We start from the raw sequence: 26,384 nt of genomic DNA, 5'->3' as shown, positions 1-26,384 counted from the left end.
TATAGCATTGTGTAAGTTTAAGGTATACAATGTAATGATTGATATATGTATCTATTGCAAAATGATTATTGCAATAAGGTAGTTAATGTCCATCACTTCACATAATTACAATTTGCATTTTGTGGTGAGAACTTTTAAAAGCTACTCTCTCAGCAACTTTCAAATATACAATACAGTATTGTTAAACTGGAGTCATCATTCTCTCCATCACATCCCCAGAACTCATTCATCTATAACTGGAAGCTTGTAACCTCTGATCATGGTTACCTGTTTTTCCCACCTGTCATCCCTGGCAACCACCAATCTGTCCTTTGTTTCTGTGAGCTTGGTTTTCTCAGATTTCACGTATAGATGAGATCATTTGGTATTTGTCTTTCTCTGTCTGACTTACTCCACTTAGCCATAGTGCCCTCAAGGTTCATCTATGTTGTGAAACAATGGCAGCATTTCTTTCAACTCTTACTTTCTAAACAGAGTTGGAAACCTGCCTTTAAGAGTTTGGGCAGAGAATGCGAGAAGGCAATGGATTATATAAAAATTTTCCTTCTAATTGAATTATGCAGTCTTAGTAATTAATTCCACGTGTCTATGCAAGAATAAATACTATGTCTCAATTCAGATTTCACAGATGTAGGAGGAACCTACAACTAAAATAATTCCATGTACTAAAATAACGCTGCTGAAGAGAAATATCATGTAAATCACTTATGTATTAACAATTTGAAATTTTCTACCACATTAAAAAAGGAAAAGAAACAGATCAAATCAATTTTAGGAACCTATTTTATTTAGCTCTCTATATTCAAAATAGGGCTTCCCAGGTGTCACCAGTGATAAAGAACCTGCCTGCCAATGCAGGAGACAAACGAGAAGCAGATTCGATGCCTGGGTCGGGAAGATCCCCTGGAGGGCATGGCAACCCGCTCCAGTATTCTTGCCTGGAGAGTCCCATCGACAGAGGAGCTTGGAAGGCTATAGTCCATAGTGTCACAAACAGTGAGACATGACTGAAGTGACTTAGCATGCATGCATGCATATTCAAAATGATGTCATTTAATGTGTCAATATAAATCAATATATGTAATCACTATAAAATTATTGAGATGCTTAACACATTGTTTTTCTTACAAAGTCTTCCAAGTCTGGAAATACTAATTCTAAATCTGGAAATGCTAACCCTTCAAAAATCTCAATTCAGACTCACATACTTCAAATGCTTAATAACTAGTTGGCTCCTGGTTATGATACTGGACAGTGCAGGTCCAGAACCACTGACAGGGAGTATATGCAAATTGTTTGGTCTAACATCCATGAATCCCAAGCAAGTACAAATTGCAGCTTTGACCCACCTTCATGTGCTTAAAACTTAGAATCACAGGCTGGGAGAGAGGTGTGTTCTTTTTGGGTCCAATAGCAGCACTCACTACCTGTGAGTTCAGGTAAACTTGATCTTTCTCATTCATGTCTTCAAAAACAGTTGCATTTGTGATGTTTCCAAGAGAAGAGTATGAAATAAAGGCAACTGCACTAGCTCCTGAGGAGACAGAAACATGGAGATTGGGATCGACAGATATACACTCGTGGTACGGGCTCAGTTGCTCATTTGTGTCTGACTTTTTGTGACCCCATGGACTGTAGCCCACCAGGCTCCTCTGTCCACGGGATTTCCCAGGCAAGAATACTGAAGTGGGTTGCCATTTCCTTCTCCAGGGGATCTTCCTGACCCAGGGATTGAACCTGTGTCTCGTGTATTATAGGTGGGTTCTTTACCACTGAGCCACCAGGAAAGCTCTTAGTCATATTAATACATATATATTTAGTTTGTTGAAGTCAATTAATGTGATGTCGAGCATCACATTATATGTTATGCTGAAAAGGAATAGTTAAATTTTTACATAACCTCCTGCTCCTTCTGCCTCTGTAACTCAGCTTGCCTCTTGCAAAGTCTAGGGCACGTAGGTCACATAGGTCACATAGTCTCAGAAAGTGGGGACAGGCAATACTAGGTACTGGAGTTTATCTCACTCACCCTTGACCTGCTCTTTGCAGTCACCCAGCCCCTGAAAACCTGCTTAATCATGCCTGTCCAGGTCAGGCATCCCCCTCCCCATCGTGACCACTGTTCTGAGCGCACGAAACCCCTTGGTTTAAACCAGCCTATTAACAGCTAGTGTTGCCCACTATAGTCTGTCTATAAACACTCTGTAATCCCTTTGTTCGGGGCTCAGAGCTTGGAGTGTTAACTCCTCTGGGCCTGCCAGCCTAATAGACCTCAGCTTTCCAACTCTCTGAGTGTGGTGCTTGGTTTTTCGAGTACTGGTTTCTGCAACAATGCCGCAATTTATTTTTTGTACACGTAAATGTTGCAATTTTGACGAGAAAAGGACAAAAAAGAAAGTGAAATTTTTATGAAAATACACACCTAGAGATAACTGCTGTTTAAGTTCTGGATGTTTTTTTCTAGGTATAAATATCTGCATCCAAATACACCTCATGTCCAAGATTTGTTAATGGACAAAAGATAATGTTGCAAGGAAGGGCCAATTCTGACTCCAGGTTGGATCTGTTCCTTTAAGCTTTGCTTCCTGTTGCTTCTGTTCACTGCTTGTGCATAATGGCCTGCCTCAGGGAACCCTGCCCTACTGCCTGAATATTAAAGTGTCTTTGTTCAAGACCCTGTCCACCTGTGGATGGCTACAGGAAGGAAGAAATTAACACATCCTCCAGGAGATATTTGCAAGATTAAGGGACTTTTTTAGGGCTTCCCTGATGGCTCAGTGGTAAAAGACTGCCTGCAATGCTGGAGATGTTACTTTGATCCCTGGGTTGCGAAGATTCCCTGAAGGAGGAAATGGCAACCCACTCTGGTGTTCTTGCCTGGGAAATCCCATGGAGAGAGAAGCCTGCACTGAGCGCGCGCGCACACACACACACACACACACACACACACACACACGCGCGATGGGCTTTCTACTTTGCTTCCTTACCCCCCACCCCACATCTCTATTCTATAAAAGAACCTGGAATCTAGACCCTGATAGTTATTTTGAGACATTAATGTGCCATTTTCTCAATCAACCAGCTTTCAAATAAAGTCATTTTCCTTGCCTCAACACCTCGTCTCTCAAATTTATTGGCTGGTTGTGTGGTAAGCAGAGCGAGCCTGGATTCAGTAACAATGTGACCGAGTTTCCTTCTATGGAGAGCTGAGTATCAAGGATTCTCTGATTCTATGGGGCGTTGTGATTCACCTTTTATGGACTTTCTATTGCCAAGCAATTTCACAACTCTGTAGCCATAGAAGATAACATGTAGAACCTTGACAGTAGTGGAAATGGTTCTTTCCCTAGACAGAGATGCATTTTGTCTGGTAGATGTGTAGTTTTCTGTTCTAGAGAATATAATTCTGAACATTGCATTATAGTATTGCCCTATAGAGTACTAACCAGCTTTTGCATCAGTTAGCTTATCATTTCAGAATTTGTGACTGATTTATATAGAAATATGTTTCTGTACATATGTGTCTGCTCTTTGAATTGCCTCTGAGCGTGTCCTAACATTTCATAGATTCCCTCATCAGTTAATGAGCTGATGTAGTCTTTTTCATGATTTTGAAAAAGCCTTTATTGAATGTGTTACAATATTGCTTCTGTTTTTTACATTTTGGTCTTTTGGCCATCCCAAGGCATGTGGGATCTCAGGTCACAGACCAGGTATGGAATCTGCACCCCCTGCATTGGAAGGCGAAGTCTTAACCACTGGACCACCATGGACTTCCCATGAGTTCATATGATCTTTGATGTACCTTCGTTTATATTTGAAAATGGTATTTACCTTTTCATTATTTATCTCTTTGAAAATGGTATATAGATGTATACACATACACACACAAAAACACAAACTTATATACACGCACATAGGCACACTTACTCACACATATGAGTGTCAAAATAAAAGATTTTCAGTGTCTCTTCTCATATTCTGAGGCATACAAAGTATTTCTGGACCTGATTCCTTTGTTGTATTGAATAGGGTAAGACTGGAGGGACAAGAGAAACTAGAAAAACTAAGAGAGGCTAAGCTGATTTACGTGAGAAAGGATATGAATCTACCCTTAGGAGAAAAGGACATAAAAGCTGGGCTGTCCAAGATTGCCAGGAGAAATGTCAATAACCGCAGATATGCAGATGACACCACCCTTATGGCAGAAAGTGAGGAGGAACTAAAAAGCCTCTTGAGGAAAGTGAAAGTGGAGAGTGAAAATGTTGGCTTAAAGTTCAACATTCAGAAAACGAAGATCATGGCATCTGGTCCCATCACTTCATGGGAAATAGATGGGGAAACAGTGGAAACAGTGGCTGACTTTATTTTTTTGGCTCCAAAATCACTGCAGATGGTGACTGCAGCCATGAAATTAAAAGACACTTACTCCTTGGAAGAAAAGTTATGACCAATCTAGATGGCATATTGAAAAGCAGAGACATTACTTTGCCGACTAAGGTCCATCTAGTCAAGGCTATGGTTTTTCCTGTGGTCATGTATGGATGTGAGAGTTGGACTGTGAGGAAAGCTGAGCGCCGAAGAATTGATGCTTTTGAACTGTGGTGTTGGAGAAGGCTCTTGAGAGTCCCTTGGACTGCAAGGAGATCCAACCAGTCCATTCTAAAGGAGATCAGCCCTGGGATTTCTTTGGAAGGAATGATGCTGAAGCTGAAACTCCAGTACTCTGGCCCCCTCATGTGAAGAGTTGACTCATTGGAAAAGACTCTGATGCTGAGAGGGATTGGGGTCAGGAGAAGAAGGGGACGACAGAGGATGAGATGGCTGGATGGCATCACTGACTCGATGGACGTGAGTCTGAGTGAACTCCGGGAGATGGTGATGGACAGGGAGGCCTGACGTGCTGCAGTTAATGGGGTCGCAAAGAGTCGGACATGACTGAGCGACTGAACTGAACTGATGGCTGATTCCTGTTGCTATTTGGTAGAAACCAATGCAATACTGTAAAGCAATTATATTTCAATTAAAAAAAGTTGTGTTATTGTTGTTTTTCAGTCGCTAGGTGCTGCCTGACTCTTTGTGACCCCATGGACTGCAGCATGCCAGGCTCCTCTGTCCTCCACTATCTCCACTATATGGAGGAGGAAATGGCAATCCACTCCAGTATTCTTGCCCAGAGAACTCCATGAACAGTATAAAAATTGGGAGGGAGGGGTAGAGAAGAGGCAGGTGGAATTTTGCAGGAGGAAGAGAGGAAAGAGACTGGGTCAGTCATAAAGAGGAAAAGGAAAGTAAAATTAACCCTCTATATCTGCAGGTTCTGTATCCACAGATTCTATGAACCTTGGATTGAAAATATTTTTAAAAATCCCAGGGACTCCCTTGGTGGTTCAGGTGCTAAGACTCTGCACTCCCAAGGCAGGGGGCCCAGGTTCAATCCCTGGTCAGGGAACTAGATCCCACATGCTGTGACTAAGATCCGGTGCAGCCAAATAAATAAATAAACATTAAAAAAATCGAGAAAGTCTCAGAAGGCAACACTTGAATTTGCTTTGCATCTGCAGCTGTTTTCTTAGCTTTTGCATTGTATTAGGTATTATAAGTAATCTAGAGATGATTTAAAATATAAGGGAGCACGTGCATAAGGTTATATGCACATCTATATCAAATACTATTGATAAATCATTTTATATAGGAACATGAGCATTCGTGGATTTTCATGTCTGAAGGGTCCAGGAACCAATCCCTCTTGGAGACTAAAGGACAGCTATAAAAGGAAATTGGGTAAGACTTGTGTGATATCATTCCACTTCCCCTGTTGTCTCTTGAAGACTTCAGTAATGACAAACTTGTTTTGCAAGACCTTTAGAACTGGTTTTGTGCTTCTTTTGTATGAAACAAAATGTTGAGGCTGGACCCAAGGAAATCCATTTGTAGTTGGTACAAGTATTTCTATCTCTTTAGATAGAAATCTAATTATTTCTTTTCCATATATATTATATATATATATAATAAAGTTATAGGAGGAGAAGGGGACGACAGAGAATGAGATGGTTGGATGGCATCACTGACTCAATGAACATAAATTTGAGCAAGCTCTGGGAGTTAGTGATGGACGGGGAAGCCTGGTATGCTGTGCAGTCCATGGGGTTTCAAAGAGTTGGATATGACTGAGCGACTGAACTGAACCGGTACATATTATATAGTATAATCCAGATATAGATAACATACGGAAATCATTACCTATGTGCTTACTTGCTCTGTTGTATCCAACTCTTCGCAACCCTATGGACTGTAACCCACCAGGCTGCTCTGTCCGTGGGATTTCCCAGGCAACAATATTGGAGTGGGTTGCCATTTCCTCCTCCAGGGGCTCTTCCCCACCCTGGGATTGAACCTGCGTCTCCTGCATTGCAGGCAGATTCTTTACCTTCTGTGCCATCAGGGAAGCCCTCTATCTATCTATTTATCCACCTTTTTTTTTTTCTTTAGTGCCTACTGTGTCCAGACATTATTCTGGGGATACAGTCGGGGACAAAATAGCCTGAATTTCTCTTCCTATTGATCTTACTTTCTGGTACAGGAAACAAACATAAACAAGCAAATAAAGGTGTTAGATAATCATTGCCTAAAGCCGCCCACCTAGGCCATGCGTGATGATAACCACTTGGGTGAGTTGTCTCACAACAGGAGGTCCCAATGAGGAACTTGGTACTGCCACCCAAAAACTAACTGGGAGAATTTGGGAGGGGCCAAAAGAGGGAGGAGACAACCATCCTCCCAGAATCCTTTGCACGGGAATCCGTCTTGGCTGAGATGCTCGGGCCACCAGGAAGGACCCTGACTCAGACTATGGGCCAAGGATGATGACTGACCGTAGACAACCTAGAAACTAATCGCATTACCATAAACCCTGAGACTATGAGCCATGTGGCAAAGCAGTTTTCCTGCTGCTCTCTGCCTGGGGACCACTTTCCAATAGAGTCTCTTGCTGTCCAGGCACAGGTCTCCTTGGACAACTCATTTCTAAGTGTTGGGAGCCCACTCAACAAAAGTATATATCAAAGACACCTTGCTCTGATATAGGATTAGTGCTCAATTCTATGGAGAAAATTAAGTGAAGTAGGGGACAGTGGAGCTTCTCAGGTGGCCCTAGTGGTAAAGAAGGTTCCTGCCAGTGCAGGAGATGTGGGTTTGATCCCTGGGTCAGGAAGATCCCCTGGAGGAGGACATGGCAATCCACTCCATTATTCTTGCCTGGAAAATCCCATGGACAGAGGAGCCTGGTGGGCTACAGTATATGGGGTTGCAAAGAGTCAGACACGATTGAAGCGACTTAGCACTTATGCCAGGGGACAGCAAGAGGTGGAGGATGCTATTTTAGACAGTTTTCAGACAGCAGGGTGGAAGGAAGGAGGATATCTGAGAGGAGAGTGCTCTAGGAGGAGAAAATAGCAGAGGAAAACCCCCCAGAGACATGACTGTGCCCACCTGCTCAGGAATCAGCAAGGAGGCCAGTATGGCTGCGAATGAGTGAGGGGGACAGTGGGAGGAAGTGAGAGCATGGTGGGGGTTGAGCTTGTAGGGCCTTGGGGAGAATTTTGCTTTTATTTTAAGCCAGTGGGAAAACTATTGGAGGGTTTTAAGCAAGGGAATGGCATAATTTAACACAGTTTGGTAGGCTAAAAATATATATGCACATGATATGTTTATATTATACATTTATAATTTTATTACTAAATTATAAATTTTGCAAGTCCAATTTGTTCCTAAGTCCAACAAGATTAGCCAAAATACCCAACTAACATGATCGGCTGCATCACACTGTAATAAGTTTCTAATACTTTTCACATGAACAATACATAAAAAACAGACAAAGAAAATAAAAGAAACATTTGAAATCTTACAGTACAGTACCTTGAAAAGTAGAGTAGAACAGTACAATAGCTGACATGCAGGGGCTGGCATCTAGTGAACAGGCAAGACGAGTTACTGACTGGAGGAGGGAGAGGAAGTGAGATGATGGAGCTGAAGGATCTTCAGCAATAGGAGTTGGAGGGCAAGCTGCAGTTGCACTCAGGCCTGATGTTGATGGAATGCAGGTTCCCACCTTGAAGACTTACATGTAGTGGACATTTTGTATATCAATAGTGTTATGGGCCAAGTTGTGTTCCTCCCCAAAATTCATGGGTTGAAGTCTTAATGGTACTTCCTAATGTGACTGTATTCGAAGATAAGGCTTTCAAAGAGGTGATGAAATTAAAATGCGACTGTTAGGGTGGGCCTTATCCAGTCTTCCTGGTGTCCGTATAAAAGGAAATTTGGACACATGAAGACAGACTAGGGACACATGCCCCCAGAGGAAAGGCCATATGAGGACATCGTGTGAAGATGGCCAAGGAGAGAGGCCTCCGGAGAGACCAACCTTGCCAACATCTTCATCTTTTATCCCTAGCCTCTACAACTGGGGGAAAATAAAATTCTGTTGTTTAAGCCACCAGTCTGGTTTTTTACGACAGCCTAGCATATAACATGGGCTTCTCTGGTAGCTTAGCTGGTAAAGAATCCCCCTGCAATGCAGGAGACCTGGGTTCGATCCCTGGGTTGGGAAGATTCCCCGGAGGAGGGCATGGCAACCCACTCCAGTATTCTTGCCTGGAGAATCCCCATGGACAGAAGAGTCTGGAGGGCTACAGCCCATGGGGTTGCAGAGTCAGACACGACAGAGCAACTAAGCACAGCACAGCATATGCACATACACACATAAGATACATAATGTATATACACACATATACTATATATCAATTATATGCATATGTATACGCACATATGTGATAAGATGCTAACAAGATGTCAGTATTCCCACATCAATAAGAATTCACTATTGTAGCTGCTGAGAAGTCCACATGACAAAGAGGTCATATCTAATGAGTGGTTAAGGACCTAGAGATAAGAACCATGTTTCTGGATTCAAACTCCATCTTTGCCACATACTAGCTGTGTGGTTCCCAGGTGGCTCAGAGAATTCACCTGCCAATGCAGGAGACGCGGGTTCGATCCCTGGTCCAGGAAGATCTTCTGGAGGAGGAGACGACAACCCACTCCAGTATACGTGCCTGGGAAATCCCATGGACAGAGGAGCCTGGCGGGCTACAGTCCATGGGAGTCACAAAGAGCACAATTTAGCGACTGAGCAACAATAAGAAACAAGCTGTGTGGTTCATCCTACTGGGATAAATCCCCTAGCAGGTGTCTCTAACCAGATTTTTCTGGCTTCTCTCGAGGGATGAGAAGCAGGAGATTCACTTCTGCTTCTCTGAGTTGATGGCAGTTTCTGTTCATCAGAAAGAAACAGCTGTGGGTGGTTGGAAGGCATCAGCAGGTGATCAGTCTACCTGATCCGATGCTCGGAAATTGCTTGTTTTTGAGCTGAAATATTCTGGTGTAAGAGCAAATCACATGTAGAAAAGCAAAGAATGGCTAATGAGGCTTCCAAGGTTGACCTCTGTTGCCAGGGTTTGCTCTCTGAGATAGTTTATAGCGAGAGGAATCATGTGATTCTATGTCCTGGGTTACCTGTGACAGTCCCAGTTAATACTTGGTGTCACGGTGTAACTTAATAGGATCCCTTCTGGTATTAAAATTATCCACCTTTTGGAGATAAATTACAAGGTTGCTTTAGACCGGAGGTTCTCAACTGCAGGCTATCCTGCCCTCTCACCTCAGCTGACACTAGGTGGTGTCTGGAGGAATTTTTGGTTGTCACAACTGGGGAACTGCTATAGACGTCTAGTCTAAGGCCAGGGATGGTGTTCAACATCCTGCAGGGCACAGGATGACTCCCTACAATGAAGAATGATCCAGTCCAAGACAGAACCTGAGGGACAGAAAAATGTCCCTTAATGAGTTCGTCATGAACCCATCAATGTGTTCTTTTCTCTCTTTAGGAATGTTCAGTCCTCAACCTAGATGTGGATTTAATTCGATGACCATTTCTGTTCTCAGATTCTCTGCTGGTAAAGGACTGCACAGAGAAAGAATTCACAGTTTTCACCCTGAAGCTATGGTGGTGGTGGAGGGGAGGGGCGAGGTGGGGGAGGGGACATGTCGATGAACAGATGTTAACACATTAGATGCCGGGATAAGGTAGGTTCAAAGTGCTGGCGGAGCACAGGCGAGGGAAAGCCTGACTCTAGTGCTGTGATGGAAGCAGGCCCGGGAGGCTTCATGGAGGAGGAAAAAGTTGAGCTGGATTGAAAGAATAAAAGTCCACCCTGTGGAGTGTTGGTTAACATTACTGGCAGAGGGACAGCCAGGGCAATGCTTCAAGATGAGACTGCAAGGGTCATTAGGGAAAAATAAATAGCCTGCTACTGCGCATGTAAATGGTGCTTCCCTGGTGGCTCAATGGTAAATAATCTGCCTGCCAATGCAGGAGATGCAGATTTTAATCCTGGGCCGGGAAGATCCCCTGGAGGAGGAAATGGCAACGCACTCCAGTATTCTTGCCTAGGAAATTCCATGGACAGAGGAGACTTGTGGGCTACAGTCTATAGGGTCACAGAATCAGGCATCACTGAGCATGCATGAATGCACGGGCATGTCTATGCAAGTGCTCCCCGAGGCACGTGCCTTCACATTATGAAGTCTGCAGTTCATGTAAAGAATTCAGCCTAGACAGTTGTTACGGACTGAGCTCTGTTCTCCTCAAATTCATATATTCAGTTATGGTTTTCTCAGTGTGTATGTCCAGTCACGGAATTGCTGGGTCATATGGCAGTTCTATGTTTAGTTTTTTTAAGGCACCTCCGTACTGTTCTCCAGAGTGTCTGTACCAATTTACATTCCCACCAACAGTGTAAGAGAGTTCCCTTTTCTCCACACCCTCTCCAGTATCTGTTGTTTGTAGATTTTTTGATTATGGCCATTCTGACCCGTGTGAGGTCGTACCTTTTTGTAGATGAAACTAGAGCCTGCCATACAGAGTGCGGTAAGTCAGAAAGAGAAAAAGAGATATTGCATATTAAGCATATATATGAAGTCTAGAAAAATGGTACAGATGAACCGTTTTGCAGGACAGGAATAGAGGCACAGACATAGAGAATAGACGTGTGAACACAGAGTGAAGGAGAGGATGGGACAAATTGAGAGAATAGCATCGAAGCATATACATCACCATATGTATAACTAGTGGGAAGCTGCTGTACAGTTCAGGGAGCTCAGCTCAATGCTCTGTGATGACCGAGAGGGCTGGGATGCGGGGTGGCAGGAGGGAGGCTCCAGAGGGAGGGGGTGTGTGTTCTGGTTCATGATGGTTGGACAGCAGAGATTAACCCAATATTGTTAAGCAATTATATCCTGATTAAAAAAAAAAAATTGTTGACTTCCTAATTCCTAGTACCCCACAATGTGACCAAGGAACAAACTGGATTGCAGATATGTTTGGAAGCTTTCAGGCTCCCTCACCACACTGTCATGGGGGAACCTGGTGAGCATGCAAGCATGAAATCACATGGTTGGAATTTGGCTTCCATCCTCCTCCTGGCCCATCCTCCAGTGAAGGCAGAGTCAAGTTCTTATCTTGGGGGAGGAGAGGAAGTGAGAAACTAATTGCCACATGAGATTTTCTCAGTTCAGCATGTGCTTAGTTGTCTGCGTTTTATCATCTTTTCTTTGGAACTTTGGGCGATAGCACAGACCAGCTGTCTGTGCAGACCCCACATTCATGTAATTGGATTTTAAGACCCTCATTTATTGTGCTACAGCAATTGTAACATATGGCAGTTATAACAGAAGTCTTCCTGCCAAATCAAAAAAAATATTGGAGGTGTTCATGCAGACAACCCAAATTTTGGTTTCTCTTGAAAAATCAGACAGTCTGGCAATGCTGGGACAGTTAATAGTAACAATTTCTCTCTCTACACAGGCTGTAGCAGATGCTGTAGGCACCCTAGCTTTATTCCTTTGGCACTTCTGTTTTTTTTTTTTTTTAACATGCTGATGGATTCTACTGCAAGCAGCTGCGACTCTGTCTGGGAGCTTTCCCTGGAGTGAACATGTTTGATCTGTACACAAGGCAGGCTGGAAGAGCCTTGAAGTTCACTTGTGCCTACAACCTCCAGGAGGGCTCTTAACCAGTGATGGATCAGAGCAAGTGGATAAAGAGCTCAGCTCAGCTCCCACTCCCTAACTGTTATTATTATTTTAGATTTGGAATTCGGGATTTTCACTGCAGCATGTGAGATCTAGTTCCCTGACTAGGTATCGAACCCAGGTCCCCTGCATTAGGAGTGCAGAGCCTTAGCCACTGGGCCACAAGGGAAGCCCGTTTATTATTAAAAAAAATTTTTTTTTTTATCATGTCAAGTGGCATGTGGGATCTTAGTTCCCTGACTAGGGACTGAACCCCTGCCCCCTGCCCTGGAAGCACAGAATCTTAACCACTGGACCGCCAGGGAAGTCCTCTAGCTACCTCTCTTTGAATGGGGTAACTCAGTGGGATTGAACCCCAGTCACCACCAGCAGTAACCTGCTCGCTAACGTAATAATCCCTGTATGGGCTGCCCTCTCTTCCTTGTCTCACTTCCTGTTTTCCCTGTTGGGATGATTAATTTTGTGTGTCAACTTGGATAGGCCTCAGGACCCAGATATTTGGTCAAAGACCAGTCTGGATATTGCTGTGAGGGTATTTTTAGATGAGATTAACACTTCAATCAGTAGATTTTGAATAAAGCAGATTGCAGTTCCTAATGTTGGTGGGCCTCATCTAATCAGTGGAAGGTGTTAAGAAAAATCTGACCTCCCCCTAGGAAGAGACTGCCTTTGGACTCAGGCGGCAACAGCTTTTTCCTGAGTATCTTTCAGCCTGCTGGCTAGATTTTAGATTTGCTGCCCTCCACAATCGCATGAGTTAAATTCTTAAATCTCTCTCTGTCCCTGCCCATGTCTCTCTATCTCTGTTTCTCTTTCTCTACATATACACAGCCTATTGGTTCTGTTTCTCTGGAGAATCCTGATTGATACACTTACTGATTCTTTCTGAGATCATCTCCCATATAAAATCGTCACACTTGTTCCCCTTACACTTATCCATGCACTGCTTCTAAGGAACCCAAACTGAGAACCAGATAGAAAAGCCCCTAAATTACAAAGAAGTCTCTCTTTCATGCTGAAGAACAAAAAAACCTCCATTGTAGGTAGGAAGATGTCTTTTTTGTTATTACAAAAAACTTTTTTTAAGGAAAGACTCAAATGGCACAATCTTAGTGAAACAGAGCAGAACCCTATCCTACAGTCCTTGTTCTCCAAGTCCTCAGCCTACCTTTTGTCTGTGGATAAACTAGCCAAAAGTTAGTTTAATCAGAGAAGTGAGAACATAAAGAAACAAAGGAAAATAGTTAAAGGAGATCAAATGATAATAGTTTAGTCAGTAAGCAAAGTCAAGGACCTTTAGTTCCTTCTCAAGGGCTATAGGTAATATTCTGAGCCATATTCTTTGAGCTGTCTTATAGGTAGAGACCTCCACCATGTGGAGAAATTAACTACATGATTACCAGACTGTAGCCACGACATAAACTGTCGCATTTCCAAGAACTGGCCTCCAGGAAATGGGGACAAACCAACCCTGGAACCAAGACTAACTGTGCTTAGAACTGACCACCAGCAACCAATTTTGAGATGACTGTCTGAGCTACTCTGCTGTTTCTGCACGTAGCCCCCTCTCTCTGTCTATAAAAGCTCTAGCCCCCTGGTTGTTGGAGTGGGGGCTGTTGGCCTTTGGACAGGTTTGGATGCTAGTGACCCTCCTCCCTGGTCACTAGCATCCAAAATAAAGCAAACTTTCCTTTCCACTAACCTAGCCTCTTTAATGACTTTTGAGCAGAGAGTAGCCGGACTTGGGTTCAGTAACATCAGGGTAACAGACCCATTAGAGAGGAGCCTACTGGGGACATTTTCCTCACTACTTACACAGTGATGCTGCTCTGTATGTCTTAGGGATTCTGAAAGCAGCCACCCCACGTACCTTGTATGTTTCCCTGGATGACATCATTGCAATGGATTTTCATGGAGTTCACTTGGGCATTCAAGCTGAAGATGACTCCCTTGGAGCAGTTGTCTGTAACAACTCGAGTTTCAACAGCTGGTAAGAAAAACAAAGGGCAAACTTACCATTATTATAAGTTTTAAAAATGTGCATAGTTACACGAATAGCTTAACTTTACTGAGTGTCTAGAATGTGCCAGGCACTGGGCTAAGAGCCTCACATTGATACATTGCCATCTTATAGCAGCCTCATGTAACACAATGAAGGACCTTTCAGAAGAGCAAACTGAAATTCAGAATTTAAGTAGGACTCTAACTCCTGTATACTTGCTAAGAAACTATCTCATGACAGAGGAGCCTGGCAGGCTCCATGGGGGTGGCGAAGAGTAGGAACTGACTGAGTCCTGTGTTCTTTTTTTAAAGACTTCTTTTTTTACTGTGGACCATTTTAAAATTCTTTATTGAATTTATTACAATATTGATTCTGTTTTTTATGTTTTTGTTTTTTTTGGCTGAGAGGCATGTGGTATATTAGTCTCCTGACCAGGGACTGAAGTCACACCCCCTGCATTGGAAGGTGAAGTCTTAACCACTGGACTATCAAGAATGTCCCCTGAAACCATATTCTTAACTAACATTCTTTAGCACATTGTCTTGGAAGCAACGATTCTGTTTCTAGGAATTTATTCTTGAAAAACAATAATGACTAAGAGGGCAGAATTAGCTACGAGAAAGTCCATGGCGGTAAAGATGATAAAGGTAAAAATGAGAAATGACCTAAAGTTTGAGAAGAAATTGGTTGAATAACTTATGGTTTGTCTTTATAATGGGGAACCATGCTTCCAATAAAAATGAAGTCACAGAATAACAAACAATAAGTTCATGAAAATATTTGAGACTGGTCATGAGTTGGAAATTATTGAAGGTAGATGAGGTGTGCAGTGGTCTTATTACGTTTCCTTTTGAGTGTGTTAAAAAAGTTAAAGAAAGCAATTATAGAGAGCGGGAAGTTATGGCAATTACCAGCCTTGGTTCTAAGTGCGTTGAGTGCAGCATTACTATCTCGTTTTATAGGTGAGGTGATGAAAGCTCACTGAGGAAAGGGTACTTTATATCACTGATTAAACAATGAAGGGGACTTCCCTGGTAGTCCAGTGGTTAAGACTGTGCCTTTCCAATGCAGGGGCTGCAGGTTTGACCCCTGGTCAGGGAACTAACATCCCACATGACTCCTGGCTTGGCCAAAAACAAAACCAAACCAAAAATCAATTAGGAATTGGCCAAATCAGAAAATATAAGAATTACTTGGAATGTGGTTTAATTTTAAATAAAAGTGTCCAGATTCCGGTTTCCTGAGAAGTTTAGGCACTGGATTTTATCTTATTAAAAACTATAAAAATTGATTATTTTTATGAAGTATTTTATCATGAAGGTTAGTAAAACGAAATGATTAGTTAGGCATACACAAACACATTAGCAGCTCTGAGCTGAATGTTAATAAAAAGCACAGTAAACAGCATTTCTGGAGGCCAATATAGTGATATGTATCAAAAGTTCATAGAATGCTTTCTTCCTTTTGGTCTAACAATTCCTCTTCTATGAATTTATCCTAAGAAAACATTTAACGAATAGATACAGATGAACCTTTAATGGTCTTTGTCACAGGGTTGTTTTGTAACTACCCACATTTCTCAGAAAAGGGAAATAAATTATTGTGTAAATAAATTATATGTACAATGCAACTATATAAACCATTGAAGACAATAACATAGCTAATGATATATATGACGTACATGGAAAGATGTTAGTCACGTAATGAGTGAGAAAGCAAGTTTGGCAAGCAATGTAAGTGTAACATACATAACAAATATGTGTCTCTTCATCAGACATGTACCTGCATGGGTATTGGACTGGAGCACTGAATTGTGGGCAGATTTGGCTGGTCTCAGTTTAGTTTTGTGTATGTGTTTTTTCCTAATTAAAAATTTAATACTTGGCTTTGCTATGGTATTTTATTTTTTGTTTTCAAAAACAAAAGTTAAATATATTTAAGGTGTACAATATGAAGACTTGACACATGTGCATGTGTGTGTGTGTGCTCAGTTGCTCAGTTGTGTCTGACACACACACACACACACACACACATATATATAGTTAAATGATTACTGCAGTCAAGCTAACTGACATATCTGCAGCACATGGATATATAATGAATATGTAAGCCAGGTATGGGAATACCAGACCACCTGACCTGCTTCTTGAGAAATCTATATGCAGGTCAGGAAGCAACAGTTAGAACTGGACATGGAACAACAGACTGGTTCCAAATAGGAAAAGGAGTATGTCAAGGCTGTATATTGTCACCCTGCTTATTTAACTTCTATGCAGAGTACATCATGAGAAACGCTGGACTGGAAGAAGCACAAGCTGGAATCAAGATTGCCGGCAGAAATATCAATAACCTCAGACATGCAGATGACACCACCCTTATGGCAGAAAGTGAAGAGGAACTAAAAAGCCTCTTGATGAATGTGAAAGAAGAGAGTGAAAAAGTTGGCTTAAAGCTCAACATTCAGAAAATGAAGAGCACGGCTTCTGGTCCCATCATTTCATGGCAAATAGATGGGGAAACAGTGGAAACAGTGTCAGACTTTGTTTTTTTCGGCTCCAAAATGACTGCAGATGGTGACTGCAGCCATGAAATTAAAAGACGCTTACACCTTGGAAGAAAAGTTATGACTAACCTAGATAGCATATTGAAAAGCAGAGACGTTACTTTGCCGACTAAGGTCCATCTAGTCAAGGCTATGGTTTTTCCTGTGGTCATGTATGGATGTGAGAGTTGGACTGTGAAGAAGGCTGAGCGCCAAAGAATTGACGCTTTTGAACTGTGGTGTTGGAGAAGACTCTTGAGAGTCCCTTGGACTGCAAGGAGATCCAACCAGTCCATTCTGAAGATCAGTCCTGGGTGTTCTTTGGAAGGACTGATGCTAAAGCTGAAACTCCAGTACTTTGGCCACCTCATGCAAAGAGTTGACTCATTGGAAAAGACTCTGATGCTGGGAGGGATTGGGGGCAGGAAGAGAAGGGGACGACAGAGGATGAGATGGCTGGATGGCATCACCGACTCGATGGACATGAGTTTGAGTGAACTCTGGGAGTTGGTGATGGACAGGGAGGCCTGGCGTGCTGTGTCATGGGGTCACTAAGAGTCAGACATGACCGAATGACTGAACCAAACTGAACTGAACTGATGACTGATATAAAAAAATTTATTTGACGGGGTGGCTATGCCATGTGGCTTGTGGGATCTTAGTTCTCCAACCAGGAATTGAACCCAGATCCAAGGCAGTGAAAGTGCTGAGCATTAACCACTGGACAGCTAGGGGATTCCTTAATAAAATTATTTCTGTTTTAGAAAGAATTCAGCACGTTTGTTTCACTGTTGCCAGAGCTCTGCTAGCAAAAGTGAAAGTCACTCAGTCATGTCCAATTTTTTGTGACCCCATGGCCTATAGTTCTCCAGGGTCCTCTGTCCGTGGAATTCTCCAGGCAAGAATGCTGAGATGGGTTGCCATTCCCTTCTCCATGGGGTCTTCTCGACCTAGGACTTGAACCTGAGTCTCGGGCAGATTCTTTACTATTTGAATCACCAGAGAGTTGAGCAGCAAATTGAAGCCATGAGTCCAAATGACCATGACCCAAAGGGGTCTTTAAATAAAAGTTTGCTTTCAGTTCCTTAAAAAAAAGTATTTCTATTTTAAAAATATGTAGTAAGGTGCTCCTTCTGGGGTGGTTTAAGTCACATCACCGTGACATGTGCTGTTAGGTTCCGTGAGCACTGAATCATTAAAAAAAAAAAAAAAAAAAAACTACCTTTAAGCCAGAATCCCAGACTCAGGATTAGAAACCATTGACAATTTTTGTTTATTCATGTATTTATCTGGGCTTCCCAGGTCGCACTAGTGGTAAAGAACCCACCTGCCATGAGAGATATGGGTTTGACCCCTGGGTTGGGAAATTCCCCTGGAGGAGGGCATGGCAACCCACTCTAGTATTCTTGCCTGGAGAATCCCACGGACAGAGAAGCCTGGAGGGCTACAGTCCATAAGGTGACAAAGAGTCAGACATGACTGAAGTGACTTAGCATGCAGGTATTTATTTAATTCTAAATATTATCACAACAAACTGTGGAAAATACCAGACCACCTGACCTGTCCCCTGAGAAACCTGTATGCATGTCAAGAAGCAACAGTTAGAACTGGACATGGAAAAACTGACTGGTTCCAAATCGGGAAAGGAGTACGTCAAGGCTGTATGTTGTCACCCTGCTTATTTAACTTATATGCAGAGTACCTCATGAGAAATGCTGGGCTGGAAGAAGCACAAACTGGAATCATGATTGCTGGGAGAAATATCAATAACTTCAGATACGCAGATGACACTACCCTTATGGCAGAAAGTGAAGAGGAACTAAAAAGCCTCTTGATGAAAGTGAAAGAGGAGAGTGAAAACACTGGCTTAAAACTCAGCATTCAAAAAACGAAGATCATGGCATCCAGTCCCATCAGTTCAGTTCAGTTCAGTTCAGTTGCTCAGTTGTGTCTGACTCTTTGCGACCCCATGGATTGCAGCATGCCAGTTCCATCCCTTCATGGCAAATAGATGGGGAAACAAGAGAAACAGTGACAGACTTAATTTTCTTGGGCTCCAAAATCACTGCAGATGGTGACTGCAGCCATGAAATTAGAAGACGCTTGCTCCTTGGAAAAAAAGCTATGACAAATCTAGACAGCATATTAAAAAGCAGAGACATTATTTTACCCACAAAGGTCCACCTAGTCAAAGCTGTGGCTTTTCTAGTAGTCGTGTATAGATGTGAGCATGGACCTTAAAGAAAGTTGATTGCCCGAAGAATTGATGTTGGTGAAGAATTGGTGTTGGAGAAGACTCTCAAGAGTCCCTTAGACTGCAAGGAGATCAAACCAATCAGTCCTAAAGGAAATCAATCCTGAATATTCATTGGAAGGACTGATGCTAAAGCTGAAGCTCAAATATTTCAGTCACCTGATTCAAAGAAAAGACCCAGAGGCTGGGAAAGATTTGAAGGCAGGAGAAGGGATCGAGAGAGGATGAGATGGTTCAACGGATTTCATTACCGACTCAATGGACATGAGTTTGAGCAAGCTCTGGGAGACGGTGAAGGACAGGGAAGCCTGGCATGCTGGTGTCCATGGGGTTGCAAAGAGTGGGACATGACTGAGGGACTGAACAACAACAAAACATTATTTTTATTAAAAAAATTTTTTTGGTCACACCAGGAGGCCTGTGGAATATTAGTTCCTGGACCTGCTCAGACCTCAGCAGTGAAAGTGCCAAGTCCTAACCACTGGACTGCCAGGGAATTCCCCCATTGGCAATTTTTAAAAACAGCTCTATGCAGGGGTAACTGATGTACAGCAAATCTCACATATTAACGTGTACAATTGGATGGGTTTCATCCAGTGTGTACCTCTGTCAAACCACCATCACAGTCAAGGTAGACAACATTTCTGTCACCACCAACAATTTATCCAGATTTTCTCACATCCCTTTTCCATCCCTCACTGGCTCTACCCTCTGTGTCACTGGAGATTAGTTTGCATTTTCTAGAATTTTATATAAATGGATGTGTTCGTGTGTGTTCCGTCATTTCGGTCATGTCCGACTCTTGGTGACCCCAAGGACTGTAGCCCCCCAGGCTCCTCTATCCATGGGGATTCTCCAGGCAAGAATATTGGAGTGGGTTGCCATACGCCCCTCCAGGGGATCTTCTCGACTCAGGGATTGAACCCATGTCTCTATGTCTCCTGCGTTGGCAGGCTGGTTCTTTACTGCTAGCGCCACCTGGGAAGCCGTATAAATGGACAAACACAGTCCTTATTTACTTCTCTCATTGCCTGATGTGGACCCCAGTTAGTAACCACCCCCCTGTGTGTCTCAGGTCTTACTGTCTTCTTACCTACAGTGCTCTTTTGGACTTTCTGGATTTCCTGGTCTGGTGCTTTCAAGGCAGTGTTTAGAACATCTGATTCCATTGTCTGGAGAATGGCTGTGACGTTTCTCTTCTCTTCCAATACAGTCTTATTGGTGAGAAGAGACTCGATATCCTCAATAATCCGTTGCATCTTTGAAGAGAGAAAGAATTAAAAAAACAATCCAAACGATAGGTCCCACATCCCAAGGGTCAGAAGAAAACCCAAGAAAGAAGGCGGTGGGGTCAGACGACTGGTTCACATACTGACTCCACCTCTCACTGGCTGTGCAACCTTGGGAAAGTCACTCAGTCACTCTGTGCTTCAGGTTCTCCATTTAGGATGAGGATGGTACTAAGACCCCATAAAGTTTGGGGGAAGATTAAATTAATGAAGAGACTTTATTTTTAGAACAGTGTTAGCCTGGTAAACACCGTAGAACTGTTAGTCGCTCATTTGTGTCTGACTCTTTGTGACCCATGAACTGTAGCGCGTAAGGATCCTCTGTCCATGGGATTCTCCAAGCAAGAATACTGGAGTGGGTTGCCATTTCCTCTCCAGGGGATCTTCCTGACCCAGGGATTGGACCTGGGTCTCTTGCATTGCAGGCAGATTCTTTACAACTGAGCCACCAGGGAAGCTCAAACATCATATAAGTGTTAGTTATTAAGAGCATCTTTTACCAACAGGGAAGTGATAAAATTTTTAGAAATAGACCAGTGGTTCTCAACTGGGGGCAATTTTCATTCCCCAGATGGGAAGACGTTTGGATTGTCACCACTGCGGAGTGCTATTTCTACTGATAATTAGGCCAGAGATGTTACTCAGCATCCTATAATGGATGTCACAGCCCTACAGCAAAGAACGACCCAGTCTCAAATGTCAATACGGCCAAAGCTGAGAAATCATTTAGTAGTATCATAGCTCAGAAGGAACTCTAACTGGCCTTTTTGTATCTAGAAATGCATTGTTTTTTAAAAGCTATATTAAACTCATTTAATCTATCTATTTATCTTACTGATTTACTGAAATATAGTTGATTTACAATATTATATTAGTTTCAGCCATACAATATAGTGGTTCTATGAAGAACAGCAAAAAAGATGAAGGGCCAGTGGCTGAAGAAGAGTGAAGGGTCAAGGTGAAATTTTAAAACTGTTGTTATAGAAAACAAATTCATGGTTACCATAGAGAGAAAGGGCAGGGAGGGATTAATTAGGAATTTGGGATTAACAGATACACATTACTATATATAAAATAGATAAACAACAGAGACCTATGGTATAGCGCAGGAATGTCTATTCCCATATCTTGTAATAATTTATAATGGAAAAAAATCTGAAAAAGATTATGCGTAACTGAATCACTTTGCTGTACACCTGAAACAGTAAAACAACAATACATCAAGTTGAGAGAGTATCACTGACATATGTACACTACCCTGTGTGAAATAGATGGCTAGTGGGAAGCTGCTGTGTAGCACAGGGAACTCAGCTTGGTGCCCTCTGATGACCTAGAGGGGTTGGATGGGGGCGGTATGAGGGAAGCTCAAGAGGGAGGAGGAATACGTATACTCATAGCTGATTCACGCTGTTGGACAGCAGAAACTAACACAACATTGTAAAGCAATTACACTCTAATTAAAAAAAACTGTGCTTCAATAAAAATTGTAGCATATGTGATTTGAAAAATTATTTTTATGTTGATCTCTACATGCTTCTACTCAAAGTATAGTCCTCAGACAAGCAGTATCAGCATCAGATGGGAGCTTATGAGGAATTCAGACTCTTAGGTCCCAGTCCACATATTCTGAATCCAAACCTGCACTGTAACAAGCTTCTAAAGGATTTGTGGTATGTTAAGGTACTAGGGGGCTTTCCTGGTAGCTCGGGTGGTAAAGAATCTGCCTGCAATGCGGGAGACCCCGATTTGACTCCTGGGTAGGGAAGAGCCCCTTGAGAAGATTGACTACCCTCTCCTGTATTCATAGGCTTCCCTAGTGGTTCAGCCGGTAAACAATCTGCCTGTAATGTGGGAGACCTGGGTTCGATCCCTGGGTTGGGAAGATCCCCTGGAGGAGGGAATGGCAACCCACTCCAGTGTTCTTGCCTGGAGAATCCCCATGGACTGAGGAGCCTGGCAGGCTACAGTCCATGGGGTTGCAAAGAGTCAGACACGACTGAATGACTGAGCGCAGCACACAAAGTACTAGACAGTAAGTCCCATTGGGACAGTCCTTGATGAATAGTGCTATGTGGCTTCAGTCGTTTCTGACTCTTTGCGACCCTATGGACTATAGCCCACCAGGCTCCTCTGTCCGTGGGATTCTCCAGGCAAGAATATTACAGTGGGTTGCCATGTCTTCCTCCAGGGGATTTTCCTGACCCAGGGATTGAACCAGCATCTCCTGTCTCTCCTGCATTGCAGGCAGATTCTTTACCACTGTGCCACTTGGGAAGCCCTTTGGTGAATAGCAGGGGCTCAGTAAGTGTTCATGGGTTAAATGGATATTTTTAATAGGAAACTATCATTGCAGGGACTTTCAGAATCAGGTTCAAATAAGCCTTTTTTATGGTCTACTCTTTCAGTCTAACCAGTGTTGGTGGAAATTCTGAGCTGAGTTTTCTAGTGAAAGGGCAGCCCCCCTCCTCAGCCACACCTGATGTAAAATGCCTCTCTCTCTTCTGCATGGCCGCAGAAGTCTTCTTGGTTTAAACTCATTTGTACAGAGTAGGTGCCAAAGTATTGGGTTGTCAGAATTGCTGTTTTAGTGTCTGATCTAACATGATGACTTTGTACCTGTCTTTTTTTGGCAAAGCATTTTGTTTTTTCGAAGTGAAATTCACGTAACATAAAATACATCCTTTTTAAAGTAGGTTCTTTTTTTTTTTTTTTGCCGCATAACATGTGGAATCTTAGTTCTCCAACCAGGCATCAAAGCCACATCCCCTGCAGTTGGAAGCATGGAGTCCTAACCACTGGACCACCAGGGAAGTTCCTCACCCTTTTAAAGTATTAGTTCAGTTCAGTTGCTCAGTCGTGTCCGACTCTTTGTGACCCCATTAACTGCAGCACATCAGGCCTCCCTGTCCATCACCAACTCCCAGAGTTCACCCAAACTCACGTCCATCGAGTCGGTGATGCCATCCAGCCATCTCATCCTCTGTCGTCCCCTTCTCCTGCCCTCAATCCCCCCCAGCATCAGAGTCTTTTCCAAAGAGTCAACTCTTCACATGAGGTGGCCAAAGTACTGGAGTTTCAGCTTCAGCATCAGACCTTCCAAAGAACACCAAGGACTGATCTCCTTTAGAATGGACTGGTTGGATCTCCTTGCAGTCCAAGGGACTCTCAAGAGTCTTCTCCAACACCACATTTCAAAAGCATCAATTCTTCGGCGCTCAGCCTTCTTCACAGTCCAACTCTCACATCTGTACATGACTACTGGAAAAACCATAGCCTTGACTAGACGGACCTTAGTCGGGAAAGTAATGTCTCTGCTTTTGAATATGCTATCTAGGTTGGTCATAACTTTTCTTCCAAGAAATAAGCATCTTTTAATTTCATGGCTGCAATCACCATCTGCAGTGATTTTGGAGCCCCCAAAAATAAAGTCTGACACTGTTTCCACTGTTTCCCCATCTATTTCCCATGGAGTGATGGGACCAGATGCCATGATCTTCGTTTTCTGAATGTTGAGCTTTAGGCCAACTTTTTCACTCTCCTCTTTCACTTTCCTCAAGAGGCTTTTTAGTTCCTCTTCACTTTCTGCCATAAAGCTGGTGTCATCTGCATATCCGAGCTTATTGATATTTCTCCCGGCAATCTTGATTCCAGCTTGTGCTTCTTCCAGCCCAGCGTTTCTCATGATGTACTCTGCATAGAAGTTAAATAAGCAGGGTGACAATATACAGCCTTGACGTACTCCTTTTCCTATTTGGAACCAGTCTGTGGTTCCATGTCCAGTTCTAACTGTTGCTTCCTGACCTGCATACAGATTTCTCAAGAGGCAGTTCAGGTGGTCTGGTATTCCCATCTCTTTCAGAATTTTCCACAGTTTCTTGTGATCCACACAGTCAAAGGCTTTGGTATAGTCAATAAAGCAGAAATAGATGTTTTTCTGGAACTCTCTTGCTTTTTTCATGATCCAGTGGATGTTGGCAATTTGATCTCTGGTTCCTCTGCCTTTTCTAAAACCAGCTTGAACATCAGGAAGTTCACGGTTCATGTATTGCTGAAGCCTGGCTTGGTGAATTTTGAGCATTCCTTTACTAGCATGTGAGATGAGTGCAATTGTGTGGTAGTTTGAGCATTCTTTGGCATTGCCTTTCTTTGGGATTGGAATGAAAACTGACCTTTTCCACTGCTGAGTTTTCCAAATTTGCCGGCGTATTGAGTGCAGCACTTTCACAGCATCATCTTTCAGAATTTGAAATAGCTCCACTTGAATTCCATCACCTCCACTAGCTTTGTTCCTAGTGATGCTTTCTAAGGCCCACTTGACTTCACATTCCAGGATGTCTGGCTCTAGGTGAGTGATCACACCATCGTGATTATCTGGGTCGTGAAGATCTTTTTTGTATAGTTCTTCGTGTATTCTTGCCACCTCTACTTAATATCTTCTGCTTCTGTTAGGTCCCTACCACTTCTGTCCTTTATTGTGCCCAACTTTGCATGAAATGTTCCCTTGGTCTCTCTAATTTTCTTGAAGAGATCTCTAGTCTTTCCCATTGTATTGTTTTCCTCTATTTCTTTGCACTGATTGCTGAGGAAGGCTTTCTTATCTCTCCTTGCTAGTCTTTGGAACTCTGCATTCAGATGCTTATATCTTTCCTTTTCTCCTTGGCTTTTCAGTTCTTTTCTTTTCACAGCTATTTGTAAGGCCTCCCCAGACAGCCATTTTGCTTTTTTGCATTTCTTTTCTATGGGGATGGTCTTGATCCCTGTCTCCTGTACAATGTCACAAACCTCCATCCATAGTTCATCAGGCACTCTATCTATCAGATCTAGTCCCTTAAATCTATTTCTCACTTCCACTGTATAATCATAAGGGATTTGATTTAGGTCATACCTGAATGGTCTAGTGGTTTTCCCTACTGTCTTCAATTTAAGTCTGAATTTGGCAATAACAAGTCAGTAATAATTTAGAATGTCCATGATGTTGTGTAACCATCACCTCTATGTAGTTCTAAAACATTTCCATCATTTCCAAATGAAACCCATTAAACAATTGCTTCCCATTCTCCCCTCCCCCAGCCTCTGGAAAGTGCAAATCTGCTTTCTGTTTCCCTGGATTCGCCTATTCTGCACATTTTATGTAAGTGGAATCATATACTGTGTAATCTTTTGTGTCTGACTTCTTTCACGGAGCATAATGTTTTTGAGGTTCATCCATATTGTACTGGGAATCAGAACTTCATTTTTTATGGCTGAATAATATTCCACTGTATAGGTATACCACATTTTACTCATCCTGTCATCAATTCATGGACATTTGGGCTGTTTCTGTCTTTTGGTTATTGTGAATAGGACTGCCAAGAGCATAGTTGTGCAAGTATATATTTGGGTCCCTGCTCTCCCTCTTTTTTTTTTTAAATTATTTTATTGAAGTAGAGTTGATTTACAGTGTTGTATTAGTTTCTGCTGTACAGCAAAGTGCTTCAGTTTTATATACACATTTTCATATTTTTTTCATCATGGTTTACCACAAGACATTGAATGTCGCTCCCTGCGCTATAAGTAGGACCTTGTTGTTTATCTATTCTATATATAATAGTTCACATCTGCTAATCCCAAACTCCCAATCCAATCCTCTCTGACCCCCTCCCTCCTTGGCAATACAAGTCTGTTCTCTGTGTCTGTGAGCCTGTTTCTCTTTTGTAACTAAGGTCATTTGTGTCACATTTTAGATTTCACATACACAACATCATATGGTATTTGTCTTTCACTTTCTGACTTACTTCACTTAGTATGATAATCTCGATGTTCATCCATGTGGCTGCAAATGACATTATTTCAACCTTTTTTATGCCTGAATAATATCCCACTGGGCTTCCCAGGTGGTGCTAGTGGTAAAGAACATGCTTACTAATGCAGGAGACATAAAAGACGTGGGTTCAGTCCCTGGGTTGTGAAGATCCCCTGGAGGAAGGGCATGGCAACCCACTCCAGTATTCTTGCCTGGAGAATCCCACGCACAGAGCCTGGCGGGCTATAGTCCACTGAGTCACACAGAGTCGGACACGACTAAAGTGACTCAGTAATATTCCATCATATGCATGTACCACATCTGCTTTATCTATTCATCTGTCAATGGACATTTAGGTTGTA

General features: G+C 42.6%; 1 protein-coding gene and 1 non-coding gene across 2 annotated transcripts in view; both read right to left on the bottom strand.

Annotated features, from left to right (window-relative positions):
- Positions 1-26,384, bottom strand: part of ADGRE3 (adhesion G protein-coupled receptor E3) — a 63,114-nt gene that overhangs the window by 11,662 nt on the left and 25,068 nt on the right. Inside the window, exons 6-8 of the mRNA XM_052642724.1 lie at positions 20,045-20,210; positions 14,024-14,140; positions 1,350-1,534 (exon numbers count right to left, since the gene is read on the bottom strand). Of these exons, the coding sequence (XP_052498684.1) occupies positions 1,350-1,534; positions 14,024-14,140; positions 20,045-20,210 (468 nt within the window). The remainder of the gene's footprint in view (positions 1-1,349; positions 1,535-14,023; positions 14,141-20,044; positions 20,211-26,384) is intronic.
- On the bottom strand, positions 12,250-12,322 carry TRNAR-CCU (transfer RNA arginine (anticodon CCU)). The gene has a single exon. It is a non-coding gene; the product is annotated as a tRNA-Arg (tRNA).

This window comes from Budorcas taxicolor, chromosome 7 (assembly GCF_023091745.1).
Source record: "Budorcas taxicolor isolate Tak-1 chromosome 7, Takin1.1, whole genome shotgun sequence".
Classification (NCBI taxonomy): Eukaryota; Metazoa; Chordata; class Mammalia; order Artiodactyla; family Bovidae; genus Budorcas; species Budorcas taxicolor.
The sequence above is the reverse complement of the archived record's forward strand: the minus strand, read 5'-3'. Positions and strand labels throughout refer to the sequence as shown.